Source organism: Oncorhynchus clarkii, chromosome 25, assembly GCF_045791955.1.
Source record: "Oncorhynchus clarkii lewisi isolate Uvic-CL-2024 chromosome 25, UVic_Ocla_1.0, whole genome shotgun sequence".
NCBI lineage: Eukaryota > Metazoa > Chordata > Actinopteri > Salmoniformes > Salmonidae > Oncorhynchus > Oncorhynchus clarkii.
In genome coordinates, this window is record NC_092171.1 from 41,560,652 (window position 1) to 41,579,483 (window position 18,832).

General features: G+C 43.2%; 1 protein-coding gene across 1 annotated transcript in view; it reads right to left on the reverse strand.

Annotated features, from left to right (window-relative positions):
- Window positions 1-6,826: 6,826 nt before the first annotated feature.
- The window catches only part of LOC139383915 (atlastin-1-like), a 17,568-nt gene continuing 5,562 nt past the window's right edge, over window positions 6,827-18,832 (reverse strand). Inside the window, exons 4-15 of the mRNA XM_071128524.1 lie at window positions 18,816-18,832; window positions 18,136-18,186; window positions 17,889-17,945; window positions 17,350-17,442; window positions 15,766-15,904; window positions 13,251-13,378; window positions 12,923-12,979; window positions 12,768-12,839; window positions 12,145-12,297; window positions 9,068-9,346; window positions 8,510-8,524; window positions 6,827-7,097 (exon numbers count right to left, since the gene is read on the reverse strand). The exon at window positions 18,816-18,832 is cut by the window's right edge and continues 88 nt beyond it. Coding sequence (XP_070984625.1) covers window positions 6,972-7,097; window positions 8,510-8,524; window positions 9,068-9,346; window positions 12,145-12,297; window positions 12,768-12,839; window positions 12,923-12,979; window positions 13,251-13,378; window positions 15,766-15,904; window positions 17,350-17,442; window positions 17,889-17,945; window positions 18,136-18,186; window positions 18,816-18,832 — 1,187 coding nt within the window. The 3' untranslated portion in view covers window positions 6,827-6,971. The remainder of the gene's footprint in view (window positions 7,098-8,509; window positions 8,525-9,067; window positions 9,347-12,144; window positions 12,298-12,767; window positions 12,840-12,922; window positions 12,980-13,250; window positions 13,379-15,765; window positions 15,905-17,349; window positions 17,443-17,888; window positions 17,946-18,135; window positions 18,187-18,815) is intronic.

Here is an 18,832-nt window from a genome sequence, read left to right on the forward strand (position 1 = left end):
TTGGGGCACTACCTATATAACACTAATGGTTCAGATGTCCCAAGATGCCTTAGCTTTGCCAAAACAAACATCTGAAGTGCATTTCCTGATGATCTTCTGAATGTACTCTGTCTGGATCCCAAATGGCACCCTATTCCCTATATAGTGCACTACTTTAGACCTATGGGCTCTGGTCAAACGTATTGCACTATGGGAATAGGGTGCCGTTTGGGAAGTCGCCTCTGATAATTGGTTATTTTCCGGATGTGGGTTTTGTAATGCCTTATGTTGTAATGGAGTGATGGTGACTGTCTCAGCTCTGTTCTGGGAGAGACCACAGCTACCAAGCTATGCAGTAACTGCTAGTTACGACCCATCTGTTCTTAATGATGTCACCATACAGCTAGTTACGACCCATCTGTTCTTAATGATGTCACCATACAGTTAGTTACGACCCATCTGTTCTTAATAACACCATACAGCTAGTTACGACCCATCTGTTCTTAATGATGTCACCATACAGCTAGTTACGACCCACCTGTTCTTATTGTCACCATACAGCTAGTTACGACCCATCTGTTCTTGATGTCGCCATACAGCGATCCAGCTAGTTACGACCCATCTGTTCAGAATGTCACCATACAGCTAGTTACGACCCATCTGTTGATGTCGCCATACAGCGACCCAGCTAGTTACGACCCATCTGTTCAGAATGTCACCATACAGCTAGTTACGACCCATCTGTTGATGTCGCCATACAGCGACCCAGCTAGTTACGACCCATCTGTTCGTATTGTCACCATACAGCTAGTTACGACCCATCTGTTCTTAATAACACCATACAGCTAGTTACGACCCATCTGTTCTTAATGTCACCACACAGCTAGTTACGACCCATCTGTTCTTAATGTCACCATACAGCTAGTTACGACCCATCTGTTCTCAATGATGTCACCATACAGCTCGTTACGACCCACCTGTTCTTATTGTCACCATACAGCTAGTTACGACCCATCTGTTCTTGATGTCGCCATACAGCGATCCAGCTAGTTACGACCCATCTGTTCAGAATGTCACCATACAGCTAGTTACGACCCATCTGTTAATGATGTCGCCATACAGCGACCCAGCTAGTTACGACCCATCTGTTCGTATTGTCACCATACAGCTAGTTACGACCCATCTGTTCTTAATGTCACCACACAGCTAGTTACGACCCATCTGTTCTTAATGTCACCATACAGCTAGTTACGACACATCTGTTCTCAATGATGTCACCATACAGCTCGTTACGACCCATCTGTTCTTAATGATGTCGCCAAACAGCGACCCAGCTAGTTACGACCCATCTGTTCTTTATAACACCATACAGCTAGTTACGACCCATCTGTTCTTAATGATGTCACCATACAGCTAGTTACGACCCATCTGTTCTTAATGATGTCACCATACAGCTAGTTACGACCCATCTGTTCTTTATAACACCATACAGCTAGTTACGACCCATCTGTTGATGTCACCATACAGCGACCCAGCTAGTTACGACCCATCTGTTATTTTTGTCACCATACAGCTAGTTACGACCCATCTGTTGATGTCGCCATACAGCGACCCAGCTAGTTACGACCCATCTGTTCTTAATGATGTCACCATACAGATGATGCTTAACCTCCATGGAGTGCAGCAATAGTTTGCTGCGAAAACAATTTTTCTCAAGCCTGTGGAAAAGGAAGAGGGGGGGTGGGGGGGAGACTAAACAGTCTGTCTTCTTCCTCCAACCGATGCCTGTTTTTCATTCAAAACCCCAAACTATGCACTCAAGTAATACACAATCCTCTTATGTACAGTCAATTTCTTTAATCTGTAATTGTAACTATTGTCTTTTGAAAAAGCAACTATCAATAAATTATTTAAACCTATTGAGGTTATTTTTTATTCTTGTTTCATATTTGTAACACCATTCTGGCAGAAACGTACAAAATCTGACCAACATCGTTTTTTTAACAAGTTGACACCGGGGGTGGTGGGGGGAAACTAGTGAGCGTTTAGTATCGGAGTGCAGTCTACTGGCAGCCTCCCAGTCCCTGTTTTCTTTCCATTTGGTTCCCAATGAACGACGACGCGGATGGAAGTGATGTTCTCCTTTTTTAGATATTAAATCACTGTATTTTAAAGATCGATGACGCTGAAGCCTTGTAGTGAATGTTACATTATACTGTAGTGTGAAAGACGACGAACAAATCACCGTGCTCCTATGTATTTGTCTGTGTGATTCCAAATGGCTTCCTGATTCTTATATGGTTCACTATTTCTGACCAGAGAAGTAGTGCACTATATAGGGGAAGGGGTTCCATTCGGGACTCTGAACTCTTGTTACAATACAAACCTCTTATAACCATGACAACAACCTGACATGTAAATTAACATAGAAGAACAAAATGGCTCCAAAAATGTTCAATGGCTTTGATCCATGATCCTTAAAATGTATTAATATACAGTACCAGTGGACACACCTACTCATCCAAGGGTTTTTCTTTATTTTTACTATTTTCTACATTGTAGAAGAATAGTGAAGACATCAAAACTATGAAATAACACATGGAATCATGTAGTAACCAAAAAAGCATTAAACAAATGTTTATATTTGAGATTCTTCAAAGTAGCCACTCTTGGCATTCTCTCAACCAGCTTAATGAGGTAGTCACCTGGAATGCATTTCAATTAACATTCCTTAATGCGTTTGAGCCAATCGGTTGTGACAAGGTAGAGGGAGGGGGGGGGTATACAGAAGATAGCCCTATTTGGTAAAAGTACAGCTCAAATAAGCATAGGGAAACGACAGTCCATCATTACTTTAAGACATGAAGGTCAGTCAATGTGGAAAATTAAGAACTTTTGAATGTTTCTTCAAGTGCAGTCGCAAAACCCATCAAGCACTGTGATGAAACTGGCTCTCATGAGGACCGCCACAGGAAAAGAAGACCCAGAGTTACCTCTGCTGCAGAGGACAAGTTCATTAGAGTTACCTGCTCCTGAGATTGCAACCCAAGTAAATGCTTCATAGAGTTCAAGTAACAGACACATCTCAACATCGAGTGAATCAGGCCTTCGTGGTCGAATTGCTGCAAATTAATCACTACTAAAGAACAAATTGACTTTCTTGGGCCATGAAACATGAGCAATGGACATTAGACTGGTGGAAATCTGTCCTTTTCGTCTGAGTACGTGAACGGATGATCTCTGCATGTATGGTTCCCACCTTGAAGCATGGAGGAGGAGGTGTGATGGTGCTTTGCGCTTAGTGGGACTATCATTTGTTTTTCAACAAGACACCTCCAGGCTGTGTAAGGGCTATTTGACCAAGAAGGGAGAGTGATGGAGTGCTGCATCAGATGACCTAGCCTCCACAATCACCCGACCTCAACCCAATTGAGATGGTTTGGGATGAGTTGGACCGGAGTGAAGGAAAAGCAGCCAAGAATGGCTCAGCATATGTGGGGACTCCTTCAAGACTGTTGGAAAAACATTCCAGGTGAAGCTGGTTGAGAGAATGCCAAGAGTGTGCAAAGTTATCAAAGGCAAAGGGTGGCTACTTTGAAGAATCTAAAATATACTTTAATTTAACACTTTTTTGGTTACTGTGGTTACTGTTACATAATACTATGTGATTGCATAGTTTGTCTTCACTACTATTCTACAATGTAGAAAATAGTAAAAATAAAAACCCTTAAGTAGGTGTCCGAACGTTTGACTAGTACTGTACATATTGTTTTCTCGTAAAATTCTACGCAATACGATCTACAAATGTAACAGTCCACTGACATATTGTTTTCAAACGTGAAAAGCGTTTTCCGACCAATAACAGAACCACTGGTTAACAGGCCCAAGCCGTTTGGGAGACAGAGGTTTAGCTCATCAGAAAGGTGTACTACCCAACAGGATCACAGAGTTAGCCCGCTAAATTGCCAAAACATTTTGAAATTATTATTATTATTTTTTTTAAAGAAATATGAGCTTTAAATGAGCATGATCTAATGGACTAAACCAAAACAGGTTTAGCTTTCTTAAAAGACATGCTCCGGTACTTTGGCGACTAAGTATTTGTTTTAACTTCCCGCTGGATAAGTCAATGTATAATTTATACTTACTGCAGAATAACTTTTACCTCAATTAGCCACAAAAATCCCTAGTTTGAAAGCAACTTTTCTTAAAGCTGTGCGGTGACATTTTCCCTACATTCCCCCCCACCACGAAGGGCCAGCCCCATAGCAATTAGAGTTCTAGCCAATGAGCCCCTCGTATTTGAGTGACCTCCTAGCTAGAGGCCTGCCCTGAGGTATATCCAATGAGGTTGCAGGGCGGGCCCAACAGCTCAGTGGACGCAGCGAGAAAAAGAGGGCAATGACGTGGTGCACATACTGTACGTGACAATGCACTTTTGGCTCGTGGACTCTACTTTTCAGAACTATTGGGCTATAAAGGGTTAGGGTGACAGTACTTTTGGCTCGTGGGCTCTACTTTTCAGAACTACTGGGCTATAAAGGGTTAGGGTGACAGTACTTTTGGCTCGTGGGCTCTACTTTTCAGAACTACTGGGCTATAAAGGGTTAGGGTGACATAGCACTTTTGGCTCGTGGGCTCTACTTTTCAGAACTACTGGGCTATAAAGGGTTAGGGTGACAGTACTTTTGGCTCGTGGACTCTACTTTTCAGAACTATTGGGCTATAAAGTATACTAAAGTACTGGAGAATCTCTAATGAAATCAGAAAATCAACCGTTATCGTGGGTTTACCCCCTCTAGGGCAGCCTCCTTTTACCTTTATCATACAGTGTCCAGACAGACAGACTCTCTGTCTCTGTCTCTCTCCGGAGTTATTTCTCTCTCTCTCTCTCTCTGGAGTTATTTCTCTCTCTGACAAACATCTGTTTTCCCCAGCCATCCCTCCACCCACAAAAAAAAAGGGTCACACAAACGATTCAAAAGGATTATACAATTTCTGTTTTTTTAAATGTATTTATTTACCAAAACTGAGCAGGAAGCAGACCAATATGAGGTGATAGATACATATAATAGATAGTGTGAACTTTGAACTGTTTAGAATCATTCTCTACCTCTACCCAGCCCTGTGCCATTAGTTGAAGGCTCTTTGACCACATCACAAATTACACTCTGGTTCACGTCTACTGAACTATCCCGTAACTAACTCAGTGTTGGGGAGTATTTCCACTACTTAAATTACAACTATCGTGTCCCCGCCAGTGAATTCCTTTCCAGTCTAAATTTGTGACCATTTTGAGATACAATAACATATATTTAATTCTGTGTGCACAGTATGACGCTCTGACGCTCATGTAAACTAGTGGCAGCCACATACGAAGGAAGACAATGCTGCCCGAAACTGTAGATGCACTATATTGGCACACAGTACCCATATATTCAATAACTAAGAAACAAACAAACATCCCCCGTATGATGAAATACAGAGATCATCCCTGTATTTTGAAAGTTATATATCTTTAAAAAAAAAACGTGATCGCTGATAAGCAAAAAAAATTTTAGGACTATGTCAACAAATGGACTAACAAAACAGATACCAAAAGATTAGTCTTTGGGTGGAGTTTTCCTTTTAAAGTGCCAGGATAAGTACAAGCCCTAAACATGTGAAAAATGTACCAGACTGGAGATAAGAGCCTAAAACGGTAGACACTAACGATTTACCATGCGGATGAAAATGTGTATATTTTAAGGAAAGAAGCTTAACCAAAAGGGACCCTATTCCTTTTATTATAATTTTATACCTTTTTTATTTTATTTTTTTTATTTTACCTTTATTTAACCAGGCAAGTCAGTTAAGAACAAATTCTTATTTTCAATGACGGCCTGGGAACAGTGGGTTAACTGCCTGTTCAGGGGCAGAACGACAGATTTGTACCTTGTCAGCTCGGGGGTTTGAACTCGCAACCTTCCGGTTACTAGTCCAACGCTCTAACCACTAGGCTACCCTGCCGCCCCTTTATTTAACTGGGCAAGTCAGTTAAGAACAAATTATTTAATGACAGCCTAGGAACAGTGGGTTAACTTCCTGTTCAGGAGGCAGAATGACAGACCTTGTCAGCTCGGGGGTTTGAACTTGCAACCTTCCGGTTACTAGTCCAACGCTCTAACCACTAGGCTACCCTGCCACCCCATTTGGGACATTTCTTAGATAAAAACCTAAACTCGATCAAACATCAATATACATGGACCACCAGTCAGTTACAAGGACAGAGGTCAGAGGTCAACTTCGATTAAACCTCTCTCCTCAAAACGGCAGGGTAGCCTAGTGGTAAGAGCATTGGACTAGTTGCCAGAAGGTTGTAAGTTCAAACCCCCGAGCTGACAAGGTACAAATCTGTCCTTCTGCCCCCTGAACAGGAAGTTTAACCCACTGTTCTTAGCCTGTCATTGTAAATAAGAATTTGTTCTTAACTGACTTGTCTGGTTAAATAAAAAGGAGAAAAAATATATATATAATAAAAAAAAACAGCATAATCAGGTAAACACCTATTCGTGAAAATCAGCAGCATTGTCTTCAGACGACAGATGGCTTCGTTTTTCTGAGGGGAACGCGTTGCCAAACTACCAAGTTGCAGACGGCCGTTCGGCACGCAATCTGACGCAAGACAATTAAATCTGCCGTAAACTATAAAATGACTCTACTGCCACCCCTATGTTCTCCAAATGAAGGACAATGATAAGTGAAAATCCCCATTGTTGATAGAGCAGCAACCCCAGTACAAAGGGAGATTGTGCCACTGCCTCTGGGACATTACAATTGTCCACATTTGGATTTAAAATAGTGAACTGTTCCAGCCAATACCGTAGTAAAAGAGTGCCCTGCGGATGAGGATGCTTCCCAATGCCTCCCCCTCTTCCCTCCTCTCTGTCCATCATGCTACTTAAGAGGTACCCAGCAGTCCCTGCTGTGCTCTAGCCAATCAGGTCACCCAGTCAGTTCCTCATCCTGGTGGGTTTCTCGGGGGCCCCCCCCCCCTCTTCGGGGGCCTGGGGACCAGAGAACGCATGGTGGTACAGGTGCCCGTGATTGGCTGCAGCAGTATACAGCTTATACAGCGCCTGGAGAAATGAGAAGAGGGATCGTAACTGGTCGAGAAGAGGGGGCATTTAAATAAATCATTGTCTGAATGCTCAAGATCGTTGGTCCAGAATGTGTCTAGATACAGAAACAGTACTTCCTAGGCAACATTTAGCCTTCTACAGAACCTGTGAACAACAGGAGAGGAAGAGGGTGCATTTCAGACTAACCAATATTGGAATGCTCAAGATGGATAGAGTTATTGATACATCCAGTAGGCCTATACCATAGAGATGGACTGATACATCCAGTAGGCCTATACCATAGAGATGGACTGATACATCCAGTAGGCCTATACCATAGAGATGGACTGATACATCCAGTAGGGCCTATACCATAGAGATGGACTGATACATCCAGTAGGGCCTATACCATAGAGATGGACTGATACATCCAGTAGGGCCTATACCATAGAGATGGACTGATACATCCAGTAGGGCCTATACCATAGAGATGGACTGATACATCCAGTAGGGCCTATACCATAGAGATGGACTGATACATCCAGTAGGGCCTATACCATAGAGATGGACTGATACATCCAGTAGGGCCTATACCATAGAGATGGACTGATACATCCAGTAGGGCCTATACCATAGAGATGGACTGATACATCCAGTAGGGCCTATACCATAGAGATGGACTGATACATCCAGTAGGGCCTATACCATAGAGATGGACTGATACATCCAGTAGGGCCTATACCATAGAGATGGACTGATACATCCAGTAGGGCCTATACCATAGAGATGGACTGATACATCCAGTAGGGCCTATACCATAGAGATGGACTGATACATCCAGTAGGGCCTATACCATAGAGATGGACTGATACATCCAGTAGGGCCTATACCATAGAGATGGACTGATACATCCAGTAGGGCCTATACCATAGAGATGGACTGATACATCCAGTAGGGCCTATACCATAGAGATGGACTGATACATCCAGTAGGGCCTATACCATAGAGATGGACTGATACATCCAGTAGGGCCTATACCATAGAGATGGACTGATACATCCAGTAGGCCTATACCATAGAGATGGACTGATACATCCAGTAGGGCCTATACCATAGAGATGGACTGATACATCCAGTAGGGCCTATACCATAGAGATGGACTGATACATCCAGTAGGGCCTATACCATAGAGATGGACTGATACATCCAGTAGGGCCTATACCATAGAGATGGACTGATACATCCAGTAGGGCCTATACCATAGAGATGGACTGATACATCCAGTAGGCCTACACCATAGAGTTGTAGAAGAAGGAGGACTTATCTTTGCATCTGTGCCATTCTGGATAAACTAGTTCTATCCATCTGGAGTTCTCTTTTTATCTCTATGGCCTAACGCTGACTGATTGAGAACACAACTCCCCACTCACCTCATTTGTGCTTCCCTGTTGCAAAACATAGAACAAAAACAAAAACACAGGTCTTAGACAAATTAAATGTAATATAAAATATTTACATGTTTGAAATGTTTTCTTCAGCTCAAACTCTTAAAAAGACAACACGTTGCAATTATTTCCAGATTGTTCAACACAGTCAAATGTGTTATGTCGCCACCTAGTGGTTCAGATGCTCTATCACTTACTTATACACAACATCTCTAGTTAAAACTGTGAGGATCCTTCTGGTTTAGGAGTCCATAAACTTTGAATCACTTTATGGCACACACATCGATATGATAACGCACATTCTCATAGAGCGCATGTACCATGTTCATTTTAGGACATCCTCAGCCTCAAACCTTCCTTGAGTCATTCCTTTTCCTCCTTTGAGTCAATTCCTTCAAGAAGGAGTGAGATAACACAATGGATGTGGTGAGGTATGAGACTGAGGATATCCTAAAAATGGACACTGTACCCCTGGCTATACACTAAAATATAGAATAAAATACACATTTGGAATTTGGGCATAGCCCAGGTGTGGGGACCTACCTGGTCCCAGAGTGCTCCAGCCACCTGGTCGATGACCTGACCCAGCTCTCGGTACTCCCCAGAGTAGCGTATGTAGGCCCAGGTACACAGGGTGATCAACGTCAGGCCCAGTATCATATTACACACGCTGGCGATGATGTCAACCCCCACGAAGCCCGTGATCCCCGCCGCCACGTACATGATGAAGATCACCACGAACAGCGTGGCCGGGGTGCGGGCGGCGTGGAAGATGTTCTTGGAGTCGTTGTGCTTGATGTACTGGTTGAACACCTCGTCCACCTGGAACAGAGTTGGTTATATGGGGATTTACCACTGTGTTACTCTAGAAATAAGGGGGGTGGTCTGATAAAGGAATTTATATGTTTAAAGTAATGACTAAAGTATTCCACCCTGAAATCATATAATTGTATGAAATGTGTTAGTCATAATTTAATAATGTGTGTGACTAGGCCATTGTGTTACTATTTTGCAATATGAGCTGGGTATAGTTGAGACATTCAAGGCCAACTGAACTATCGACTTGTGATCTAGGTAGGGGAGTAACTGTTAGGAATGGCTTGCAGAAGATAATGAGAAACTATGTGTTTCCAGAGAACTGCCTCTGAATGTTTCCAGAGAACTGCCCCTGAATGTTTCCAGAGAACTGCCCCTGAATGTTTCCAGAGAATGGCCCCTGAATGTTTCCAGGTAACGGCCCCTGAATGTTTCCAGGTAACGGCCCCTGAATGTTTCCAGGCAACTGCCCCTGAATGTTTCCAGGCAACTGCCCCTGAATGTTTCCAGGTAACTGCCCCTGAATGTTTCCAGGTAACGGCCCCTGAATGTTTCCAGGCAACTGCCCCTGAATGTTTCCAGGTAACTGCCCCTGAATGTTTCCAGGTAACTGCCCCTGAATGTTTCCAGGTAACTGCCCCTGAATGTTTCCAGGTAACTGCCCCTGAATGTTTCCAGGTAACTGCCCCTGAATGTTTCCAGGTAACTGCCCCTGAATGTTTCCAGGTAACTGCCCCTGAATGTTTCCAGGTAACTGCTTCTGAATGTTTCCAGGTAACTGCCTCTGAATGTTTCCAGGTAACTGCCTCTGAATGTTTCCAGGTAACTGCCCCTGAATGTTTCCAGGTAACTGCTTCTGAATGTTTCCAGGCAACTGCCCCTGAATGTTTCCAGGTAACTGCCCCTGAATGTTTCCAGGTAACTGCCCCTGAATGTTTCCAGGTAACTGCCCCTGAATGTTTCCAGGTAACTGCCCCTGAATGTTTCCAGGTAACGGCCCCTGAATGTTTCCAGGTAACTGCCCCTGAATGTTTCCAGGTAACTGCTTCTGAATGTTTCCAGGTAACTGCCCCTGAATGTTTCCAGGTAACTGCCCCTGAATGTTTCCAGGTAACTGCCCCTGAATGTTTCCAGGTAACTGCTTCTGAATGTTTCCAGGCAACTGCCCCTGAATGTTTCCAGGTAACTGCCCCTGAATGTTTCCAGGTAACTGCCCCTGAATGTTTCCAGGTAACGGCCCCTGAATGTTTCCAGGTAACTGCCCCTGAATGTTTCCAGGTAACTGCCCCTGAATGTTTCCAGGTAACTGCCCCTGAATGTTTCCAGGTAACTGCCCCTGAATGTTTCCAGGTAACTGCTTCTGAATGTTTCCAGGTAACTGCTTCTGAATGTTTCCAGGTAACGGCCCCTGAATGTTTCCAGTGCCTATCCAAAGTCTACACCCATTTTCAAAATATTCCCCCTTTTGTTGGTTTACAGGCCGAAATTAAAATGCATTAAAATATATTATTTTTGTCATTTATCTACACATCCTGCCCGACAACTTTCAAGTGAAAAACATATTCAGATTTATTTATATCAATAAAAGACAAACATAAATACCTTGGTTGGATAAGTGTCCACCCCCTTGTAATATTGTAATAGCAGTCCTAAATTAGCTTGGGTGTAACCAATCATCTTCACCAATCACCTTCACCAAACACCTTCACCAATCACCTTCACCAATCACCTTCACCAATCACCTTCACACACCAAGTGAATTACCATCCATCTGTATTACATTTGAGTGATTTACATGATTTCAGGATATATTCAGCAGTTCCTGTAGGTTCCCTTCTATTAGTGGGGAAGTTCTAATGGGAAACAGGGTTATAACATCTTGTTTGCTTGCTGACCGCCATAATACCAAAGAAGAAGAAGAAGAAGAAGAAGGTTCCCTCTGCTGGGTAGTGAATTGCAAAGCAAACACTTAACCATGAGCACCAAGGAACGTTCAAAAGAATTCCAGGACAAAGTTGCGTTGCGTTGCGTTGCGTTGAGTTAAGGCCAGGCTTTTATTTCCACGACTGGTCACAGTGTGCACGTGACAACAATGTCTGCCATGTATAGTAGCGTGGCCAGAAGGAAGCCATTACTCAAGAAAGCCCACCTTGAACCCTGTTTGAAGGATGAAACTAAAATTTTAAAAACACTCAGGAGATTCTTTAGCTATATGGCAAAAAGTTTAGTGGTCTGAGGAAAAAGAACTGAACCTTTTGGCCTAAATGCAAAGCGTCACGTTTGGCGCAAATCCAACATGGCACATCACTCAATGAACACCATCCCTACTGTGAAGCATGGTGGCGGCAACACCATGTTGTGGAGAAGTTTCTGATTAGGATAGAACAGGAAATGAATGTTGCAATGTACAGAAAAGTCCTTGAGGAAAAGCTGCTGCCCTCTCAGCGAGAAAGTTGAAACTGGGCCGGAAGTTCACCTTTCAGCATGACAACGAAGCACACGGTCAAAGCTACAGTGGAAGTGGCTAAGGAATAAATGACTTAGATATTGCGTGACTTGAAGATTGTTGTCCATCAACGCTCTGCCAGGAACTTAAACAGTTTTGTTAAAAAACAAAATGGTCAAAGGTGAGGAAAGTAGAGAGCTATCCCAACAACCCGAACGGAAGACAGGGATTCAGATTCCACCTGTGACAGACCACCAAAGAGGGAATTTCCTATTGGTTTAATGGTTACAAGAAAGATGTTGGTTTCCCGAGCGAGAGACAGGGGGTTCAGATCCCACCTGTGCTTCCTGTGACATACCTCTCCCTCCAGCTGTAGCAGGTACCGTCGGCTGAACTCCTCCCCTCCCATCTTCTTGACCCCCCGAAACACCTGGAGGGCTTCCTCTCTGATGTCACTGTGTCTGGCCTGGAGCTCTGCTGGGGCCAGGAAGGGCCGGTCCCCACCACACACCTGGGGAGAGAGGTTGAGGAGGAATGGAGGGGAGAGAGGTTGAGGAGGAATGGAGGGGAGAGAGGAGGAATGGAGGGGAGAGAGGAGGAATGGAGGGGAGAGAGGAGGAATGGAGGGGAGAGAGGAGGAATGGAGGGGAGAGAGGTTGAGGAGGAATGGAGGGGAGAGAGGTTGAGGAGGAATGGAGGGGAGAGAGGAGGAGGAATGGAGGGGAGAGAGGATGAGGAATGGAGGGGAGAGAGGAGGAGGAATGGAGGGGAGAGAAGTTAAGGAGGAGAAAGAGGAGGGGGGGGGGGATTGAGAATTCACTCTTCGGGAGAATGACTATTGGTCGGGGGAGGGGTGGACAACAGTAGGTCTCAGGACAACTGTAGGTCTCAGGACAACAGCAGGTCTCAGGTAGGCAGCAGCATTATAATCGGAGATAAGCCCGGATAAGCCCGTAACAGAATACAGCCCTGCCTTGTCACCTGCTCCATCTTCTTGTTGTACAGGTCCCTGGCTGCGGCCACTGCTGCCAGGTTGTTGGCCTCCGCTGTGGCCTGAGAAACACCACACGGTTATATTCATCAGGTAATAACGCATTATAATGATGGAAGAAAGATACAACACAAGACATTGGTACCTGCAGCATGGATTTCGGGTGTGGCAGCTCCTCCCCCTGGTAGATTTTGATGTATGCCTGGGTGGTGGTGGTGGTGGAGGGGGGGGGGGGGAATCATCAACAACAAACACCTACATTACTTAACAACAATTTCAATATCATTATTTTCACTGGTTGGTTGAAGCATTCACTCCATCGTGAATATCGGTTGATGCACATTGTTTAACCGTACCAAATTCGAGTAGCCTGGTCCCAGATCTGTTTGTGCTGTCTTGTTAACTTCTGACAACGACCAGAGGACTTACAAACAGATCTGGGAACAGGCTAAAAATCGAAGACCCCCCAGGACCTTGAAGTACTCCAGCAGGCCTCTGCAGGTGATGTTGCTGCCGTTGATCTCCTTGACATCCAGGTTCTTGGGACTCAGCAGCCACGGGACCAGGATCTGCAGGTTGTTGATGAACTCACGGTCGATCTCTGCACACGGGTTAGGGAGAAGTGAGATTAGGTAAAGGGTAGGTATGTAACCATGTTGCCTGCCTCGAGCTGGGCTTGAACCAGCGACCATTTGCATTAACCAAGTAGGAGGACTAAACAGAAACACACTTCCTGTCATGTGACAATTTCAGTCATGTTCCTGTAAAATGAAATCGCATCAAAGGAACATCTAACTTTAATTATTATTTACTTTTGTTTAACTAGGCAAGTTAGCGAAGAACAAATTCTTATTTACAATGACAGCTGGGGAACAGTGGGTTAACTGCCTTGTTTAGGGGCAGAACGACAGATTTTTACCTTGTCAGCTCAGGGATTCGATCCAACAACCTTTCAGTTACTGGCACAACGCTCTAAGCACTAGGCTACCTGCCGCCTCAAACTATAGTGTGCTGTGTGCTTTAAATGAATCAATGGGATTAGTCTGTTGTGTTTTGTCACCCCAAAGTGTGTTTAAATTCATCAATGGGATTAGTCTGTGGTGTTTAAATTCATCAATGGGATTAGTCTGTGGTGTTTAAATTAATCAATGGGATTAGTCTGTGGTGTTTAAATTCATCAATGGGATTAGTCTGTGGTGTTTAAATTCATCAATGGGATTAGTCTGTGGCGTTTAAATTCATCAATGGGATTAGTCTGTGGTGTTTAAATTAATCAATGGGATTAGTCTGTTGTGTTTAAATTAATCAATGGGATTAGTCTGTGGTGTTTAAATTCATCAATGGGATTAGTCTGATGTTGTCACGACTCCTACCCGAAGGTGGCTCCCCTTCCCGTTCGGGTGGCACTCGGCGGTCGTCGTCACCGGCCTACTAGCTGCCACTGATCTTTTCCTCCCCCTCCTTGTCTGTTTATTAGTTACACCTGTTGTTAATTAGGTTTATTAGTTGGGCTTTATTAGCCAGCCGGCCCACCTGCTGGGTGTGCGGGATTGTTTTATGTGTACTCTTTGTACACGCATGTATGTCACGGTTGTTCGTGTACGTGAGCTGTTTTTTGGGACTGTTTTTAATCCCCTGTGTTTTTGGACTGTTTTTAATCCCTTGTGTTTTGGGACTGATTTTAATCCCCTGTGTTTTGGGACTGATTTTAATCCCCTGTGTTTTGGGACTGATTTTAATCCCCTGTGTTTTGGGACTGATTTTAATCCCCTGTGTTTTGGGACTGATTTTAATCCCCTGTGTTTTGGGACTGATTTTAATCCCCTGTGTTTTGGGACTGATTTTAATCCCCTGTGTTTTGGGACTGTTTTTAATCCCCTGTGTTTTGGGACTGATTTTAATCCCCTGTGTTTTTGGACTGATTTTAATCCCCTGTGTTTTTGGACTGATTTTAATCCCCTGTGTTTTTGGACTGATTTTAATCCCCTGTGTTTTTGGACTGATTTTAATCCCCTGTGTTTTTGGACTGATTTTAATCCCCTGTGTTTTGGGACTGTTTTTAATCCCCTGTGTTTTGGGACTGTTTTTAATCCCCTGTGTTTTGGGACTGATTTTAATCCCCTGTGTTTTGGGACTGATTTTAATCCCCTGTGTTTTGGGACTGATTTTAATCCCCTGTGTTTTGGGACTGATTTTAATCCCCTGTGTTTTGGGACTGTTTTTAATCCCCTGTGTTTTGGGACTGTTTTTAATCCCCTGTGTTTTGGGACTGATTTTAATCCCCTTTGTTTTGGGACTGATTTTAATCCCCTGTGTTTTGGGACTGATTTTAATCCCCTGTGTTTTGGGACTGATTTGAATCCCCTGTGTTTTGGGACTGATTTGAATCCCCTGTGTTTTGGGACTGTTTTTAATCCCCTGTGTTTTGGGACTGTTTTTAATCCCCTGTGTTTTGGGACTGATTTTAGTCCCCTGTGTTTTGGGACTGATTTTAATCCCCTGTGTTTTGGGACTGATTTTAATCCCCTGTGTTTTGGGACTGATTTTAATCGCCTGTGTTTTGGGACTGATTTTAATCCCTTGTGTTTTGGGACTGTTTTTAATCCCCTGTGTTTTGGGACTGTTTTTAATCCCCTGTGTTTTGGGGTATTTGTTTTGTGGCGTCTGTTTTCACCTGGTCGGTGTATAAAGAAGCTACTCTGAACTCTCTGTCTCCTGCGTCTGACTCCTTCCTCCACTACACCCCGGGAATTACAGTTGTGTTTAAATTCATCAATGGGATTAGTCTGTTGTGTTTAAATTCATCAATGGGATTAGTCTGTTGTGTTTAAATTCATCAAATGGGATTAGTCTGTTGTGTTTAAATGCATCAAATGGGATTAGTCTGTTGTGTTTAAATTCATCAATGGGATTAGTCTGTTGTTTTGTCATCACAAAGTGTGTTGTGTTTGTTTTAAAACCACCAAGATGACGAAATGTGTATTGTACCTTTGAGTCTGCCGTCGAAGTTAGGGTTGGTGGCCACTTTGAGTCCGGGGTGGGGCATCAGGAAGCAGGAGATGTTGGTGAAGCAGGAGTGGATGTGTTTACGGACGTTCTGCAGTTCCTCATGTTGGTTCTCTGAGATCTACAACACAGAACCACAGACACAAACAGTCAACCACAGACACACAATCACAGAACCACAGACACAAACAGTCAACCACAGACACACAACCACAGAACCACAGACACAAACAGTCAACCACAACCACAGAACCACAGACACAGACAGACAACCACAGAACCACAGACAAACAGTCAACCACAGACACAGAACCACAGACACAAACAGACAACCACAGACACACACCCACAGACAGACAGACAACCACAGACACACAACCACAGACACAGAACCACAGAACCACAGACAAACAGTCAACCACAGACACATAACCACAGACACAAACAGTCAACCACAGACACACAACCATAGACAAACACCAACACAGACACAAACAGTCAACCACAGACACACAACCACAGAACCACAGACACAAACAGTCAACCACAGACACACAACCACAGACAAACAGTCAACCACAGACACATAACCACAGACACAAACAGTCAACCACAGACACACAACCACATAACCACAGACACAAACACAAACACAAGCTCAGTTGGTAACAGGGTACTGCTACCACATCCAATGTCATGGGTTCAATTCCTGCAGAGGATTAGAGGGATCTGTATGTTTGTTTGGATTAAAGTGTCTTCTTATATTACTATTATCATCATTATCATCATCATAATCATTGTTATTATAATCATTGTTATTAATTTTATTATCACTATTGTTATAATAATCATCTTTATTTTTATTATGATCATCATAATCATTATTATCATCATTATTATTATTGTCATCATTACCATTATTATCATCATTATTATCATTTATCATTATCATTTATCATTATTATCAGTATCATTATCATTATTATCAGTATCAGTATTATCATTATCAGTATTATCATTATTATCAGTATCATTATTATCATCATTATCAGTATCATTATCAGTATTATCATTATTATCAGTATTATCATTATCAGTATTATCATGATTATCAGTATCATTATTATCATCATTATCATTATCGGTATTATCGTCATTGACATTATCGTTATCGGTATTATTGGTATCATTATTATCAGTATCAACATCATTACCATTATCAGTATTATCATCCTTTACCAGTATCATTATTATCAATATCACCATTATCATTATCTGTATTATCAGTATCATTATTATTATTATCAGTATCATTATCTGTATTATCAGTATCATTATTATTATTATCAATATCACCATTATCATTATCGGTATTATCAGTATCATTATTATCAATATCACCATTATCATTATCAGTATTATCAGTATCATTATTATAACTAACATGATCATGTCACATAAATAGCAGCCTTTTAGTTTCTGGTAACGACACTGTGTTAATATAACTCTTGTTGTTGTTATCTTTATGTGAACCACTATAATCATTGTTCATCGGTGACCTCTGACCTTGAGCCTTTTCTCCAGGAACTTCATGCCTCCTTCCTGCCCGTAGCCGAACTCGTAGGGAAAACTCCAATCCCGGACCAGGAATATCATGGACTGGAACAATACAGACATGGCTTCACTAAGTTACGGTGCAGTGGCAAAGCATTAGCAAGGAACGTCTCTGACAGCAAGAAGCTACCAAAGTAAATAGGACCTAAATAATTCCTGCTCTGGTGAATCAGCCTTGTTAAACCAGCCTGAGGTAAACTCAATCATCTTGGTAAACCAGTCTGAGGTAAACCAGTCTTCTGGTAAACTCAATCATCTTGTTAAACCAGCCTTCTGGTAAACTGAATCAGCCTCGGTAAACCACCCTGATCTCACGAGCTCACATTCTGTTTCACGAACGTCAGCGCAGTGGTCAGTCTGGATGCACAGGCCTCTAAAACTGAATAACAGTGGTCAGTCTGGATGCACAAGCCTCTAAAACGGAATAACAGTGGTCAGTCTGGATGCACAGGCCTCTAAAACGGAATAACAGGAAGGAGAGAACGTCCTACCTGGAATGGTTTAAGGAACGTTTCCTCCATAGCGAGTCTGCCATACTCAGTGAAGAGCTACAAAACAACACAAAGAGAGAGGAGAAGAAAGAGAACAACAACAACAACAACAACATCAACATTGATCACAATCAGGAGTTTTAAAAGTGTGAAGAAAAACAGCTCATTTTTATAGTCGTCATCTATCTGAATGTCTCCACAGGGAAAGACCTCAGTGATATTGTAGGTGATGTAATCTCTACTGTACCTGCAAGTGTTGAAGATCATCCTCCTGGACATTCTGGGAGATGTTGTACACCTGCGAAACGAGATTCAACTTTTCTACTCCAACATGTTTTTGGCACAGAAGATCTACCGTTGTCGAGGTCTCTAAACAATGTCATTATTCATGTTCAAAGACAGTGGGGTCGTCAGGGGCCAAAGCCACTGTATCTGTTAAGACAGTGGGGTCGTCAGGGGCCAAAGCCACTGTATCTGTTAAAACAGTGGGGTCGTTAGGGGCCAAAGCCACTGTATCTGTTAAGACAGTGGGGTCGTTAGGGGCCAAAGCCACTGTATCTGTTAAGACAGTGGGGTCGTTAGGGGCCAAAGCCACTGTATCTGTTAAGACAGTGGGGTCGTTAGGGCCACTGTATCTGTTAAGACAGTGGGGTCGTTAGGGGCCAAAGCCACTGTATCTGTTAAGACAGTGGGGTCGTTAGGGCCACTGTATCTGTTAAGACAGTGGGGTCGTTAGGGCCCAAAGCCACTGTATCTGTTAAGACAGTGGGGTCGTTAGGGCCCAAAGCCACTGTATCTGTTAAGACAGTGGGGTCGTTAGGGCCCAAAGCCACTGTATCTGTTAAGACAGTGGGGTCGTTAGGGGCCAAAACCACTGTATCTGTTAAGACAGTGGGGTCGTTAGGGGCCAAAGCCACTGTTTTGTACCTGCATGGAGCTGATCA